The sequence below is a fragment of the Cololabis saira genome, chromosome 24 (genome assembly GCF_033807715.1).
Source record: "Cololabis saira isolate AMF1-May2022 chromosome 24, fColSai1.1, whole genome shotgun sequence".
In the NCBI taxonomy this organism is placed as follows: Eukaryota; Metazoa; Chordata; class Actinopteri; order Beloniformes; family Belonidae; genus Cololabis; species Cololabis saira.
Genome location: NC_084610.1, coordinates 23,592,977 through 23,610,158, shown reverse-complemented (window position 1 = coordinate 23,610,158; position 17,182 = coordinate 23,592,977). Strand labels below are relative to the sequence as shown.

The 17,182-nt window shown below is 42.0% G+C and overlaps 1 protein-coding gene across 1 annotated transcript in view; it reads left to right on the top strand.

Annotated features, from left to right (window-relative positions):
• The window catches only part of LOC133425279 (NACHT, LRR and PYD domains-containing protein 12-like), a 110,625-nt gene extending 108,477 nt beyond the window's left edge, over positions 1-2,148 (top strand). Inside the window, exons 17-18 of the mRNA XM_061716035.1 lie at positions 1,147-1,320; positions 1,722-2,148. Coding sequence (XP_061572019.1) covers positions 1,147-1,320; positions 1,722-1,734 — 187 coding nt within the window. The 3' untranslated portion in view covers positions 1,735-2,148. The remainder of the gene's footprint in view (positions 1-1,146; positions 1,321-1,721) is intronic.
• The last annotated feature ends 15,034 nt before the right edge of the window (positions 2,149-17,182 follow it).

Sequence of the window (17,182 nt, the reverse complement as noted above, 5' to 3'; positions counted from 1 at the left end):
CGCCCTAGGTGTTACTTGGCCCTCAGCTCCTGCTCTTCCTCCGTAGCCACAGCCAGAAGCTGCCTTTCTTGGCCTCCTCTGCCAGCTCCTTTGCTGCTCTGCGATGGCCGGCTCCTGTGCACCCCAGGTATTGCAACAGACGGGAGGTTGAGGAGCCAATGAAACCCCTGCACCCCACCTCTACCGGGCATATTGTGGTTTTCCAGCCTGCCTCCCTGCACTCTGCTGCCAGGTCGGAGTACTTTGCCCTTTTCCTCTCGTGCGCAGCTTCCAGACCCTCCTCCCACGGTACAGTGAGCTCCACCAGGAGGACCACTTTGCTGGCTGCGGACCATAGCACCAAGTCTGGCCGTAGCGTTGTCTCGACGATCTCTCTGGGGAACTGCAGCTGCCTTCCTAGGTCGACCCTCATGCTCCATTCGCTGGCGGACGAGAGGAGCCTTCCTGCGTTTAGTGGGCGGGGGGGAGGGGGGGGGGACATTGGTGGTCTCGCCTGCCCTAACAAACTGGGTGGTGTTTCCCTTTGGGGCAGCTGGCAGGCTGTTTGCCTTTTGTCTGCAAGACTCTGTCACCTCGGCCAGCTTCTTCAGGACGGCATCGTGCCGCCATCTGTAGCGGCCTTGGGACAGAGCCGTCTTGCATCCCGACAGGATGTGCTGGAGGCTCGTATATATAATAGAAGTCCATTGTCACGAACTGGACTGTGATTTATAAAGAGAACATTGCGTGCAAGTGTGCGTGCACACGGTTTTAATAAATCAGGATTTTTTTGTGCGCATGCCATTTTCGGGTTTTTAGCACACGTACACTTTTAGTATGAATCCTACGTACTCTTTTATAAATGAGACCCCAGTTCATCATGTTTTTTTCATGTCTCTGACATTCAAACAAATGGTTCATTTTCCTTCATATAAATGAATGAGTTGACATTTGTCCCAGAATTCCTCCTGACATGTGTGTTTGTTTTGTTTGTATGGATGGATCCACTGGTGGAGCTGCAGAGCTGCAGAGCTGAAGTCACTACGTCTTTATTGGAGGAGCAGCATGATGTCATGAATATTGATGAAGCTCTTTTTCTCTGGTTCTGTTGGACTGTTGGAACCTGTATCCTGGTGGTTCAGCTCACATCTTTTATTCTTTATTCAGGTTGTGGGGCTGCAGTCTGTCAGAGATCAGCTGTTCTTCTCTGGTCTCAGCTCTGAAGTCCAACCCCTCCCATCTGAAACTTCTGGACCTGCAAGTGAACAAGCTGCAGGCTGCAGATGTGGAGCAGCTGTCTGGTCTGGTGCAGAGTCCAGATTACCAGCTGCAGACTCTCAGGTCAGTGGAGGTTGAAGTCGGTCCTGCTGCTTCCAGGAGTTTTCTATTAAATCCAGCTGATATCAAATCAAAGATCCAGTGTTTCCAGTGAAGCTGCAGCTTCTCCTACAATCGTCCTCAGAGGTTGAAGCAGAACCAGTTTGTGAGGACAAACTCTGACTGGACCGTGATGATGATGATGATGATGATGATGATGATGATGATGATGATGATGATGATGATGATGATGATGATGATGATGATGAAGATGTACATGGCTTCTGAATTCCAGCGTTTTACAAACTTCTCATATATTCAGTTATTGCATGTTAAGTCAAAAAGTCCTTATTATTGTTAAAAAACTGTACATCAAAATGTAGCCTTTAATTTGAACTTGAGTTTCTTTCCACATTGTTCCTCAGGTACTTTGTCTAAAGTCTGGATGAGTTCTAGTACGGAGGTTCCTCCTACTAATGTAGTGATGGATAAATGTCTCTGCTGCCGCGGCGGAGCTGCTCAGCAAAGCAGCCGTCTCCTCCACGAGTCACATGACTCCCCCGCTGTTTTCTTTTTATTTACATGTTTCTGTTTCATTCCAAGTTTTCCTTTTGTTGTTGTTGTCGTGTTTTCAGCTTGGTCAGGTTTTTAAAGTTTCTCTCTGCGTCACTGATGAAGAGAGAGACTGAAAAGATATGTGGAAATAACAGGGTTTCTTCATGAAACACGAAACACAAATGAACTTGACTTGGTCAATGAATCTTCCTCAGTTTGTTCCAGTAAATATTGTAAATGTTTTCTGGATATTACGATGATTGTTAACACTTCAAAAATGTGAAAATTCTTTAATAAAACTTGGATCTTTTCTCTTGTTCAGTTTACTGTGGTTAATAAGTGTTTGTCTGTGATTAGTCTCAGTACCAGGAGCAGCACCGACCATCACAAGGCACTTTTTATTCTCTTGTTCCAAATTTGCTCTTTAATGAACACTAACGATATTTCAAATGGTCTTAACAGCACCTGCTCAAACATTCTAGACAGAGTTGCACCTTTTAAAACCAAAAAGCCTAAAAATATCTCTCAACCCTGGATAAATGAGGAAATTCGCTCATTAAAGAGAATCTGCCGTCAAGCAGAACGGAAATGGAAGGCCACACGATTAACTGTCCACTTTGACAGTCTAAAAGTCTTAATGAAAGATTTTAATTTGAAAATTAAAAATGCTTGAGCAAACTATTTTGGCGATATTATTGAGAAAAACCAGCATAACACCAGCGTGCTTTTTAATATTATCAGCCGTGCTACAGATGCCCCGTCCACTGTGATTGAGCCGTCTACGGAGACATGCGAGGAATTTTTATCTTTCTTTTTTAACAAAATCAGTGTAATAAGAAATCAAATCACCCCACTGCCTCTTGTAACACTCGAACCACCTATTAATCTTTTGTGCTCTTTAAATTTGTTCCACCCTGTCTCAATAGAACATCTTGGCAAAATCATCTACAACATGAAGCCCACATCCTGTCCTCTCGATATCATCCCCACCCGCTTCCTTAAAGAAGTCCTGCACTTAGTCTGTCCTTCTATTTTAACCATAATCAACTCCTCCCTCTCATCAGGCATAGTCCCGGACCACTTCAAGACTGCATTAGTACAACCACTTCTCAAAAAACCCTCATTAGACCCCACCATCCTGAACAACTTTCGTCCTATTTCGAAACTTCCATTCCTGGCCAAGGTTTTAGAAAGAATTGTTGCAGAACAGGTGATCTCATTTATGACTGGAAATGGCCTATTTGAAAAATTCCAGTCCGGCTTTAGAGCGGGCCATAGCACAGAGACTGCACTCCTCAAAGTGTTCAATGATCTCCTTTTAGCAGCTGACTGTGGCCATTCATCTATTTTAATCCTTTTAGATCTCACTGCAGCTTTTCATACCGTAGATCACCTGATTTTATTGGAACATCTCAAGGAGTGGATTGGCATCTCTGGCATTGTTTTAGACTGGTTTTACTCATATCTCCGCAATATATGTATTTACTCACATCTCTGTCTTGTGGAGTACCTCAGGGGTCAGTCCTTGGCCCGCTGCTCTTCTCACTCTACATGTTACCTCTAGGTCACATAATCCGCAGACACAATATTAGTTTCCATTTTTACGCAGATGATACACAGCTTTATTTCTCTTTCGACCCTACCATCAACCATCAACTACACACTCTCAAAGTATGCCTAAATGAAGTACAAACCTGGCTGTCTAATAACTTCCTTCAATTGAACCCGGACAAATCCAACTCATTATCATAGGCCCAGACACCACACACAATCACATCTCACCACAACTTGGCTTTTTCTCCACCAGTATTACCACTAGCTGCAGAAATCTTGGTATCATCTTTGACAGTAATCTGAACTTTAATCAGCATGTTAAAGCAACTGTCCAGTCTTGTTTCATTCAACTACGCAGAATCCCCACAATCCGGTCCTTTCTGTCTCCCAAGAACCTGGAAATTGTCATTCATGCATTCATCACATCCTGTTTATATTACTGTAACTCACTCTACTCCTGCCTAAGTAAACATAATCTCTCCAGACTTCAGATTATCCAAAATTCTGCTGCCAGACTCCTCACAAATTCAAATAAAAGAGTACACATAACCCCGATTTTAGCTTCATTACACTGGCTACCTGTGCGTTTTAGAATTGATTTTAAGATTTTAATGATCACTTTCAAGGCCTGGATGGGACTGGCCCCTGAGTACATCAAAGACTGCTTAGTCCCATACGAGCCAAGGTGTAGCCTGAGATCCTCCGGTGGGTCCCTATTAGAGATTCCAAGATCTTGACTAAAAACTAAGGGCGACCGGGCCTTTGCTATCAGGGCCCCGTCGCTCTGGAATGACCTGCCGGAGGAGATCAGGCGAGCCACATCTCTGTCCATTTTTAAATCTCTTTTAAAAACACACTTTTTTAAATGTGCTTTTACTTAACATCTAATAATGTACTCTATAATATCCAATGTTAGTATTTTCTAATGTTTTATTGTATTTCTATGTTCTTATGTTTTTATATTTTTGTCATTTTATTGGATTCTGCCTTTTAATTCTGCTCTTGTAAAAGCACCTTGTAACTGTGTTTGGAAAGGTGCTATACAAATAAAGCTTATTATTATTATTATCATTATTATTAGTAGTAGTAGTAGTATTATTATTATTAGTATTATTATTATTATTATTATTATTATTATTATTATTATTATTATTATTCACCATCAGCACAAATCTGACTTTTATTCATTTCACACTCTCCTTTTATTTATTGTAATACTGACATAGATTACACTATCATTTTACCACAAACTGCACAAAACACATGAATATGCGTCAGATATGAAGAAAGAACCCAAAACGTTTAATCCAACATAGATGAGCTGAATTGAATTACAACACATCAATAAAAACGTTCAATTGTTCACTTGTTGATCAATAGTTTAAAGGGTTCTTGTTGATGGAGGAATTGGGGGGGGGTCTGTTAATTGGATTCTCAATGAGGATGATGGATGCGTACCAGACGGTGGAGGAGCCGTTTACTGAGTGTTCTGGGGGGGTTATGACCTTTGAATGACCTAATACAGGTGTGTTTTAATGTGTTTTTAATGACCCTGGGGGGAGGCCATGCACCCAGCGGGGTATGAGGGAGTGGTGTGAGGTCGGGGGGAGGAGGTAAACCGGTTGAATCTGTCCCCCCCGAAGATTCTGTCAGCGTTGTCTGGTTCCCTCTGTGGAGCCACCAAGACGGTTCTGATGGATTTGAACCCAGGTAACTTTGCCTGAGCTGTTGCATAAAGAATGCTCTCTGGGACCTGTGAGACAGCGCAGATAGTGGGGCTACATTTCCAAGTGCAATATACTGGAGATGTGTCTGTACCGAGTGGAGAAAGATCAAGAGATGGTGCTGGGACTTACTCTGGTAGGTTGAGCTGCAATTACTGGGATGTGTTGGAACTGGTCGTCTGCAGAGGTCCAGTCTTCGTTCCTCTGCAGAGGTCCAGTCTTCGTTCCTCTGCAGAGGTCCAGTCTTCGTTCCTCTGCAGAGCTCCAGTCTTTGTTCCTCTGCAGAGCTCCAGTCTTCGTTCCTCTGCAGAGCTCCAGTCTTCGTTCTTCTGCAGAGCTCCAGTCTTCGTTCCTCTGCAGAGCTCCAGTCTTCGTTCCTCTGCAGAGGTCCAGTCTTCATTCCTCTGCAGAGCTCCAGTCTTTGTTCCTCTGCAGAGCTCCAGTCTTCGTTCCTCTGCAGAGCTCCAGTCTTCGTTCCTCTGCAGAGCTCCAGTCTTTGTTCCATCAAACCAGCAGCAGCTGGGATTTCAGACCAGGATCACATCTGACCCTGGAGGGAAGTCCAGACTCCTGGATACCGGCCATGAACAGTGATCAAACACTAGATGCTGTGTTGTCATGGAGACCAGCGAGGTAGATGATGGTCCGACTGAAGGCATCATCACAGCCGTGGAGCAGTGTTCTCCATCTCACTAGTTTGTAGTTTCCATCTATGCATCAAAGACAAATGGAAATAACAGGAAGTTTGAAGTTTGAAGAGTTTAAGGCCAAAACATTAAAGAAAAAAAAATAATTTCTCTTTTAAATGACGATGTCATTTTTTATGATATAAATTACATTTAGCTTTATTTAAATGTTTTATTCAAATGAAGCCTGTATGGCATGGTGCTGCCCTCAGACAACATGTTGCCCCGTTAAGGTTTTGGGGGGAATTTAATTGTTTAGATATCACTAGACATGTCTATGTCCAATAAAAAGAGGGGTTAAAGTTCACATGCATTCTTAATTCATGTCTCTTCATTTTAGTGGACACGTGTCAGTTTAAGTGCTTTTGTCACTTCACTTTAATTCAACCTACTTTTTACATCACAGCACTTTATTTTTTTCAATTTGTTGCATTTTTATCCTGATTCTCCATTTGCAAAAGTATATCTTTAATTTTAACTTGACCCTTTTCTTAATTTTAATACCTTTGTCGCTTTATTGCTTTATGCGTAAGTGCTGCTGAGTCCCCAAACTTCCTCCAGGATCAATAAAGTACTCGCCTGTCTGCCTGGCTTCGAGTCACAGAGCAAATTCATTTAATTTGGGTTGCAGTTTCTGAGGTTAGAAATCCTGTAAATGCTAATATTGAATGTGTGAGCATTTCTGTTCAAAAAACTCAGAACTGAATGTTTGCAACCTGTAACGGTAAAGAGAAAGTGATGTTTTAAGTGATCTGAGACATTTATAAAGTCTGAAAGAAAGTAAGTTGAGGACTGTCTAATTGTTTGTTGAAAAAAAAGTGTGTTAAAAAAAGAGTAATCTGCAATGGAGTGTTGAATGTTTTAAAGAACTCCCTCTAGTTGGTCAGAAAATAAGTTGGATAAATAATTAAAAGTTTGAATAATTGTCTCCCTCTAGTGGATACATAAATTACTGCATACATATTTGTCTTGCCTCTTTCTAGTGGAGATATACGATCATTTCATTTAAAAGTCGAATCTCGGGAAGTTGTTATGGCTTTTTATTAATCTCAAAGTGGGGAAATGTACTTGGTTCGGCAGCACAGTAACAATATACATCAAAGTGAATTTAATAATATATAAAAAATATAAACAAGTATAAAGGAATAACATATCTATTAAATAGAAAATATTAAACTGTGAGCAGCGTTGATCTGGCCCCCCATTCCCCAGGTGCCCCCACATTCCTGGGTCAATATCACTATAAAAAGTGCCTTTGGTGTCCATAAAAATGATGAACAGGACCGGTGACAAAGGGCAGCCCTGCCGGAGTCCAACATGCACCGGGAACAAGTCTGATCTACTGCCGGCAATGCGAACCAGACTCCTGCTCCAATCATACAGAGACTGAACAGCCCCTAACAGAATGCCAAACTCACCGAGCCCCCACAGAATGGTACGAGGGAAACTGTCCGTAATCTCCTCTCCAGTACCCTGGGGTAGACTTTCCCGGGGAGGCTGAGAAGTGTGATCCCCCTATAGTTGGAACACACTCTCCGGCCCCCCTTTTTAAAAAGAGGGACCACCCCCCCGGTTTGCCACTCCAGCGGTACTGTCCCCTTCCTCCATGCAATGTCGCAGAGGCGTGTCAACCAAGACAGCCCTACGACATCCAGAGACTTGAGGTACTCAGGGCGAATCTCATCCACCCCCGGTGCCACTGAGGAGCTTATGAACCGCCTCAGTGACCTCAGCTTTGGTGATGGATGAGCATGCCCCAGAGTCCCCACTCTCTGCTTCCTCAGTGGAAGGCATGTCAGTCGGGTTGAGGAGATCCTCAAAATATTCCTTCCACCATCCGACGATGTCCCCAGTCCAGGTCAACAGCTCCCCACCCACACCGTAAACGGTGCCGGCAGAGTACTGCTTCCCCCTTCTGAGGCGCCGAACGGTCCTCCAGAATTTCCTCGAGGCCGACCGAAAGTCTTCCTCCATGGCCTCCCCGAACTCCTCCCAGTTCCGGGTTTTTGCCTCCAGGACTGCCCGAGCCGCGGCTCGCTTGGCCTGCCGGTACCCATCTACTGCGTCAGGAGTCCCACCGGCCAACATAGCCCAGTAGGACTCCTTCTTCAGTCCGTGCACAGAAGTGTTGTTTAAACCTTTTTGTTTTTCCACATGTTTTTTTTGGGAACCGATGACATACAGAAGTCAAACACAAGCTACATGGTCCTCCATATTTTTTCCCCCATTTTCCGAGAAAGGCGTGCTAAAACCTGAACAGAGCAGCGCTTTCCAACAACCCCCCCACCCCCCACAACTTTAGAAAAATAAGGTAAAAAGAAAATAAAGTAATTAATTAATTCATTAATAAACCGAATAAACAAACAAACAAATCAAAACCTGTAAATGACAAGACTACATAAAAAGGATGAAAAAGAGACTGTATGAAAGCAGCTAAATGAAATGAACCGAACACACAAAAAAAAGAAAAAAAAAAGGGTTGCTAAATACGAGGGATGCCCTGGGTGCATGAGAACATAGAATCAGCTAGGATCCAGAGAGGTAAGAGTATTCACATAAGTGATGACAGGCTGCCATCTTATGTAAAAGTTAGCAGTTGAGCCTCTAATAGAGTATTTCACCATCTCCCAGGACAAGAAAGACATCAAATCATTCAACCAGGAAGCAGGAGAAGGCGGATTGGGGTTCTTCCACTGTAGCAGAATACGTCTGCGAGCTATGAGCGAAGCAAAAGCCACAACATCCGAATGTTTCTTGGTCAGGCTGGTTGGTAGAGAGGGCACTCCAAAGATAGCTATCAAAGGACAGGGTTCCAATGTAATATTGAAAGCTTCGCCTAATCTTTTGAAGAAACAGGACCAGAGTTCGACTAGTTTTGGACAAGAAAAGAAAGTATGTATTACTAGTATGTGATAACATTAAAAGTATGACGTGAATCTGGCTTCATTTTACCACCTCACCGCCTGCGTCGCCAGTTCCCCATATCCTAAGACTGTTCCTGCGCGAGTGTCAGGGTTGGCGTAAAGATACACACATTTTTCGGTTAGTTTTTCTTTTTTAAATCCCAACCTTTGCTTAAAAGGTGGCGTGCACATCTTTCAAGCCCTGTTTTGTGCGCAGGCAAGCTTTATAAATGAGGCCCCAGAACATGAACATAAACCCCCGAGCAATTATTACATAAACAATGGCAGGTAAAAACTCCCTTAGTGGGAGAAAAGCCTTAAGCCAAACAAGTATCAATAATACTAATGATTTTACCGGTAAATGTATCCATAGGTGTGTTGGGCCTATGTGAACATGGGAAGCCTTCATTTGAACTTTAAGGCCCAGCTCTGAGGCCTCACTCCAGAGACCAGCCTTGATTTTCCTACAGCTGACCACATGGTTTGAAGCAAAGGAACCTCCATAATGACACTTGCCGATTTATGGCAGCCATGGCCCAGGTATAAAGAACAGGCTCCCCCCTCTTTTTCTTTTTTTCTCTTTTCCTCCTCTCTTGTTACCAAGATCTCTTCTACCTCAGACCTGTCCATGGCCCCACGGAGTTCTCTGTGAGCTATGAAAAAGGCCAGAGCTACTTTTTAGCATCAAGAGCTACTAGCTATGGGCTGGCCTTCTCCATTATCGTGACTGAAGAAGCGTTTGGTTCCCATGGAATGTGTTGTGCCACGGATAGGAGATGGTATTCAGTTATCAAAGAGTTATTAATGACTGTCGGAAGACAGTCCTTAATAAGTAATAAAATAGATTATTTATCAAATTGATCAAAATGACTTAATAAAAACGGGGCACCACCTGTCAGGAAATCAGGAAAATGATAACTACAGCAAAATCAGTCTCAAAATGAATTATATTACAGAATAATAGTTGAGGGAAGGAATCCGAACACAGGCCCTGGCAAACCAGCATTTGTAACAAAATATGTTTAAAATAAGCACAAACAACTTCTCTCATGCAAATTAATCAGAATGTATTTACATAAGTGTTAAGATGGCAAGACGGCACTTTGGATAAATTCTGATGCCTAAACTACACATAAAAAAAACATTAACTACATAAAAAGGGACAATAAATCATGTAATGCAAATCTTCCGATCATCCGCATGTGTGTGTGTGTGTGTGTGTGTGTGTGTGTGTGTGTGTGTGTGTGTGTGTCTGTGTGTGTGTCTGTGTGTGTGTGTGTGTGTGTGTGTGTGTGTGTGTGTGTGTGTGTGTGTGTGTGTGTGTGTGTGTGTGTGTGTGTGTGTGTGCATGTTTGTGTGTGTGCGGGGAGGGTGGAGGGCATTAATACGTTTTATGTTTATTTGTTTTATGTAAAGCACTTTGTGTTGCATTTTATGTATGAAAGGTGCTTTATAAATAAAGTTTGATTTGATTTGATTTGAGTGGATTGATATACCTGTTGATATACCTATATATCTTTTGTGTATGTAGTGTCTAACTCTGACCAGCAGGGGGCGGGCTCGCTGCACTGTGTTTGCAGAGACGAGGAAGTCGCGCAGGAAAATGTCCTGAGAACGATATTTTTTCTCTTTGCAGAACAAAATAAAATACTTAAAATTTTATGTGTGGTGGAGTCCAGCTTCATGCTGTACAGTGTTCTGTGTAAACCTTCAATAAATAATTCCATTCAGTAACATCTGCAAAGCAAACACTGACGTCTAGAAGTCTAGATTGTTCCCATGTTTATGGGATCCTATTAGACATCCCATAAACCAGATTACAGTTATCTTGGTTTATCTACAGCTGGTAGTCGGCCGCTGGTTCATCAGTTGTCCAGATGTGTCGATAGCAGACATTATTGAGAAGAGCACGTCACTGCAGCTGAAGAAATAGAACAAATCCCTAAAAACCAAAACATCTATAATATCAGTTTCCACAAACACCTTGCACTTCTCAGAAGAGGCTTGATGGCAGCAACACCAGAAATATTTGACAATATCTTTTATTGAAGTCAGGATTCAGTCTGATTCCTCACTGTAGCGACCTGGAAATAAGATGTCAGCTTTAACAGCAATCGACAGGCTTCTGCTGTTTCTTTCCTTTTCCAGACATGTAATAATCTAATCCCTGATCAGAAGGAATGTTGGTACCTACTAGGGGTGTAACGATACACTAATCTCACGATACGGTACGATACACGATATTGAGGTCACGATAACGATACGATATTATAGCAGTATTTTTTTAACAACCTTGAACGAGGAACATATGACTGGAAAAATGGTCTTTTATTTGAAAGACACAAAATACAAAACAATACTGTGCATTTGCCCTATTGTTACAGTTTGTAATGTTTTATAACTGTTTAAGTTTTAAAGAGAAAGCCAGGCCAACCATTTTCCACTAACTGAACTAAAAGTAAATGTCAGGTTTGCATTATGCATCTTCAGTTTTTACCACGAACTGAATAGTTTCTCTCATATATGATTTGATTTTTTTCTTTTCCAGAAATGTAACAACTCAAATTAAATAAATAGATAAAAGTAAATAAATACATACAATTTAACATCATAAAAAAGATTGATTCATGCTCACCTTATAAGTGTAAGAGGAGATTTATTTTTGTTAAGAAGGTTATTTTGGTAATTGAGGGTTCATTATTTTATAAATATATTCTTTATATTGTGATGTAAATCAGGGACTATAATGACACTAGTCAGTTTATCTGTAGTGATTAGTCTGTTTTAGATTGGGCGGAGTGATACGCCACAGTACGGCACTAGGTGCTGTTGATGTTCTAAAATCCTACACTGTTGAGGGACATTAAAGTACACTGGAACTCAGCAGAAGTTTCCCCGTGTTTATCCTACTCACCACCCCAAAAAGGTTTAATTTAATAAGGTAAGGCTTAACTCTACACCAGCCTTACATAAGTAAAAGTTCAGAGCTCAAAACCTGCAAGATTCCCGTGATCGGGACCAAAACGGTACTAGTTTCTTCTGAGCGGAGTCAGATTTTGGTCCGCGGGTCAAGGCGTGGTCGGATGCGCGTTTCTAGTCAACACAATAGATTAATATTAATAATCCAATATCGCCAATATCGTTTTTGTATCACAAAATTTCGTGGCACGATCTATTGTTACACCCCTACTACCTACGGTTCTGAGAGTCCCTGGATGACTGCCAGTCACCAGGTCAGTGAGATCTTGAGACTGAACTTTGTCACCACGAAGGCTGTATTTATAGTGCAACTGCGGCAGTAGCCAACAGGTCACATATGTGACTCTGTTTACATCCAAACTTGACCTACAAGAGTGCCAGGAGACACATCCATGTAGTTTACTGCCACTGGCAGTCAGGAGGGGCCAAACAGAACATGCATTTCTGGACTAGTTACTGAAACTACCAGTCAACATATTTCTGCCTCAAATGCAGCTGATCTGTAACTTCCTGTACCTGAAGAGAAGTGAAACAGTCCTCATCTTCACAGCTTCACCCACCGCTCGTCCATGTGGACACATAAACACAGTCATATGTACTATTTGCACTGGACTGAACTGACCCCTGGAACTGCAGTTATTCTGAATTTACACCGTGACATCTGAAATTAGTTCCACAGATTCATGCTGGATAAGTGAAGTCTGTGTTTTACTGTGATTTATAGACACTTATCCTTGAAGTGCCGTCGAGGCCTTGCATTTTATTGAACAATTACCTTTTATTTTACACTACCTTTCAATATTGATTTAAAAGCTAGAGTTAGATCTCAGTGAAGACGCATCACATTCTGTCAAGTGACAAAATCTGAAAACCATAATGCCATGGTAACAGTAAACTTAACGGTAAGCGTAACCGGCGCTTTCATTAAAGCCCTAAAGGTTTTGTGCTGTCAGAGGCTTTGAGCTTGATGAAAGATCAACAGTTTCTAACTGCTTGATGCCGTCACACGTGTCTTCATCTCATTGTCGCTCTTGTGCTGATCTGGACTTCTGGTTTCATACGTCTCAGTGTGAAGCTTAATGTTCATTCATTTCCCTAAGTTTCTCAGCTAAAAACATCAGATCATTACACTATATGGGCTGGATTTAGGCTGTTGTGATATAATATTTAACTATGTACCGCAATTTCAAATATTACTCTCGGAAAGAGGCAGAAAAGGCAATGAGAGGAATTTATTTTTTAAAGCATGCACACAATACTGACGTGTAACCGGATGGGATTAAATTTATGATCTTGTGACCTTGTTGTTCGCTAAAATAGTTAATTTGTGGGGAATTTTCACTTTAGAAATCAAAAACAAGTGCGTTCGCATGGGATTAAAATCACTGATTCCTCCGTGATTTTTACAAATCACTGCAGGTCCTTAGATCATTTTTATCCTTTGCGAATAAGAAGATAATCGTAAAAAGACACATCAAAAATCAAATTAAAGATGTCAATATTCACCATAATGCTCAAATACATGACAGCATCATCTGCAGGAATGATGATCTTCCTCAGTAAGATTCATGGAGTTTAGCTGCAACCGCAGCAGAAAAGATAAATAAAAGTGAGAGAAAGATGAAAGAAAAAAGGCCTCTACTTCTGTAAATCATAGTCAGTATCACCTGGCTCCCCTGGCTACTAACACCCCAAGAGGACAATGCAGATGAAGATGGAGGTTTTGTCCAATGAGAATCAAATGAAAAGACAAATAACAAATCAGTGTTTATAGTTTCCAGCTTCACAAAATCCCACATTTCTGTAACAGTTGTATGAAACAATCTTGTCAGATGTGTGACAACTACTAGTTACTAAGTAAGAGATTATTTAAAGGAGCTGTATGTAAGAGCAATAATAAAATGAATCATAAAATGACCCCGATATGTCAACAGACATTTAAAAATCATGTTCATTTCAAATACTTATGTCACTGACAACAGCACTCAAGCCAGGATATCCCAGTTTAAAAAGTTTGTTTTGGCCTGAAGCTCCACCCTCCACCTATCTCCCAATCACCAAGTCAGTATTGTTTCTGAAGCTCCACCCTCCACCTATCTCCCAATCACCAAGACAGTATTGTTTCTGAAGCTCCACCCTCCACCTATCTCCCAATCACCAAGTCAGTATTGTTTCTGAAGCTCCACCCTCTACCTATCTCCCAATCACCAAGTCAGTATTGTTTCTGAAGCTCCACCCTCCACCTATCTCCCAATCACCAAGTCAGTATTGTTTCTGAAGCTCCACCCTCCACCTATCTCCCAATCACCAAGTCAGTATTGTTTCTGAAGCTCCACCCTCCACCTATCTCCCAATCACCAAGTCAGTATTGTTTCTGAAGCTCCACCCTCCACCTATCTCCCAATCACCAAGTCAGTATTGTTTCTGAAGCTCCACCCTCCACCTATCTCCCAATCACCAAGTCAGTATTGTTTCGGCATCCGGGTTGCCAGCTCGGCTTTAATTATCGCAGCCATGGCAGCCTACGTTCCTGCTGCATTCTGCAGCCTACCTGGCAACCTCTGGTCGGGGGGAGGAGGGGGAGGGTACACGCCGCTCAACAATATTTTGAAAGTGACTGCAGTACCAGTTTTGGACATTTCTTACAGACGGCTCCTTTAAGAACAAAAACAACGCAAATTTAAAATTATCTCAACTTGTTGCAAGGAAATTGACAACCAGACTATAGTTCACGAGTCGGAGAGTAAAACACTGCAGTTCCTAGTAAAAATAGCAAAGAGCTTATCTAATAACGGCATTTGTGAAGCACACAAAATGTACTCACGTACCTGTCGCCTGTCTGCAGGAACCTTCTCTGTTTCTGGGTTCTCTGCCTGATATCCACAACAGATTTGTGCCAAAGAACGAGACAGGCGACAGGTACATCAGAAATTTCTGGTGAGAAACTACAGTGAAGAGGAAGCTATTCAAACTGTTGAGAGTTTGTGAGAAAAGCACCAACATGTGTCCTCCTGAAACCCACCAGCACCAACCTGTGTCCTCCTGAAACCCACCAGCACCAACCTGTGTCCTCCTGAAACCCACCAGCACCAACCTGTGTCCTCCTGAAACCCACCAGAACCAACCTGTGTCCTCCTGAAACCCACCAGAACCAACCTGTGTCCTCCTGAAACCCACCAGCACCAACCTGTGTCCTCCTGAAACCAACCAGCACCAACCTGTGTCCTCCTGAAACCCACCAGAACAGGACGGACGGAAGTTTTCCGGGACAAGAGAATGCTATGATAGATTAGTTTAGATTGTCCTTTATTCATCCCTCAGTGGGGAAATTCAGCAGCAGTACACATAACACACACATGCAGCGAAAAAAGGATAAAAAAGTAAATATATAATTACAAAATATAAACAGTATATACAGTGTATCTACAGTACGATACAAAAAAGGAAAACAGTGCAAAAAAAGCAGGTAGGATGTGTATGAGGTAGAGAGATATTGCACATCTTGTTATTATTGTCCGTTAGCTACGGTGATCAGCCTGGTTGTGGAGTCTGATGGAGCTCTCCATAGTGCTGATGGTTCTGATGGAGCTCTCCATGGTGCTGATGGAGCTCTCCATGGTGCTGATGGTTCTGATGGAGCTCTCCATGGTGCTGATGGAGCTCTCCATAGTGCTGATGGTTCTGATGGAGCTCTCCATAGTGCTGAGGGAGCTGATGGAGCTCTCCATGGTGCTGATGGTTCTTATGGAGCTCTCCATGGTGCTGATGGAGCTGATGGAGCTCTCCATGGTTCTGATGGAGCTCTCCGTGGTGCTGATGGAGCTCTCCATAGTGCTGATGGAGCTGATGGAGCTCTCCATGGTTCTGATGGAGCTCTCCGTGGTGCTGATGGAGCTCTCCATAGTGCTGATGGAGCTGATGGAGCTCTCCATGGTGCTGATGGAGCTGATGGATCTCCAGGGTTCTAACAGTCTCATGAAGGGAGGGGGGGGGGGAATCATGATGGATCAGCTTAGCCATCATCCTCCTCTCCCCCACCACCTCCACGGGATGGAGACTGCAGCCCAGGACAGAGCCGACACACACACACACACACACACACACACACACACACACACGGTTATGTATTATGATAAATATCTTCATCTTTATTGATGTAAACAAGTCTTTGCTGACTGTCACAGGTACATGATGTTGTGGATATAAAAAACACATATATCAAATATGAAAAGTCTTTACTCCAGAATACAGAACTGTGTCTTCTAGATGAAATGATCTTGTGTCTAAATATAGTATCTGAAATGTTGTGTTTATATATCATACATGACCAGCAAAACTGCCTACATGTGTATACTGATATTCATATTCATGTCATGTTTGTACCAAGTCTTTGTCTCACTTGAGACACTTCAGTGTCTAATGCAAAGATATGATTCGTGAACCTTCCCACGACATGCAGCCCTCGTGTGGTCAGAAGCAGTACTGCAACATAGTGTAGTTTTGACTGAATGTCCCAGATTATGAAACAATGAAGCATAACTGACTCACAATTTATCTTCCCCTGATTCTTAGTCCGTGAACATCCTTCAGGTGTAATTGTATTCGTGTTAGATTCAAGTATTTCTAGATTCTTGTATTCTACCTTGTAGTAACTTCTGAATGGAGACAGAAACCACGCTGTTAACATGAGCATCATTAGTTATTATCTCTCTTTAGGACATCTTGGTTCCTCTGTGTCATCAGTTCCTTTCACATTTATAACTGTTGTTTCATCGTACATTTAGGTCTCCAATGATCACAGGAAGAATCTACAAATTCATAAGTTGTCACCCTTTATCAGAACACTTTAAATATATTTCATTAATTATTCGAGAATGTGGCAGGAAAACCAAAGTCTCAGTATTTAATATCCTGGTTGAAGATAAAACCTGAAACATGGCCAGTTATTGGAGGAAATGATAATAATAAATGGAAAATCTATTTTTATTCTTTGAAATGTTCTGTTGAGCAAAATAATATAAAATGTACCCATTACATCCATTTGTCACATGTTGTTCTCACTAAAATAAAAAAGCAACTTATCATTGTTTAGAAAATGAATTATGAGTATAAAGTGCAACACATTGACCAGAGCCAGTTGAGGTGGTTTTTATCTGGTTAGTTTGAGTCCTGACACGTCCAGTCACACGGAGACTCCGGCAGATCCAGGACAGTTTGGTTTCTTCTGGAGGAGGACGAGGTTTCCAGAGAGGTGGTCTGGACCTCTTTGCTGAGGCTGCTGTTTAAATCTCCTTAAACAGACCCAAGAATATTAACTTCTGTAACTTAAAGTTCTATAGTAGGAACCCTCTACTCCTTTGTTCAGAAAACTCAAAATTATTTCAGTATATGACATGAATATTCATCAGATATGTGTGTTTTTATACAAACATATGTTTTTGCCTTTTTCTTTACCACTATCGTTTAGTAATTTTTTCAAATATAA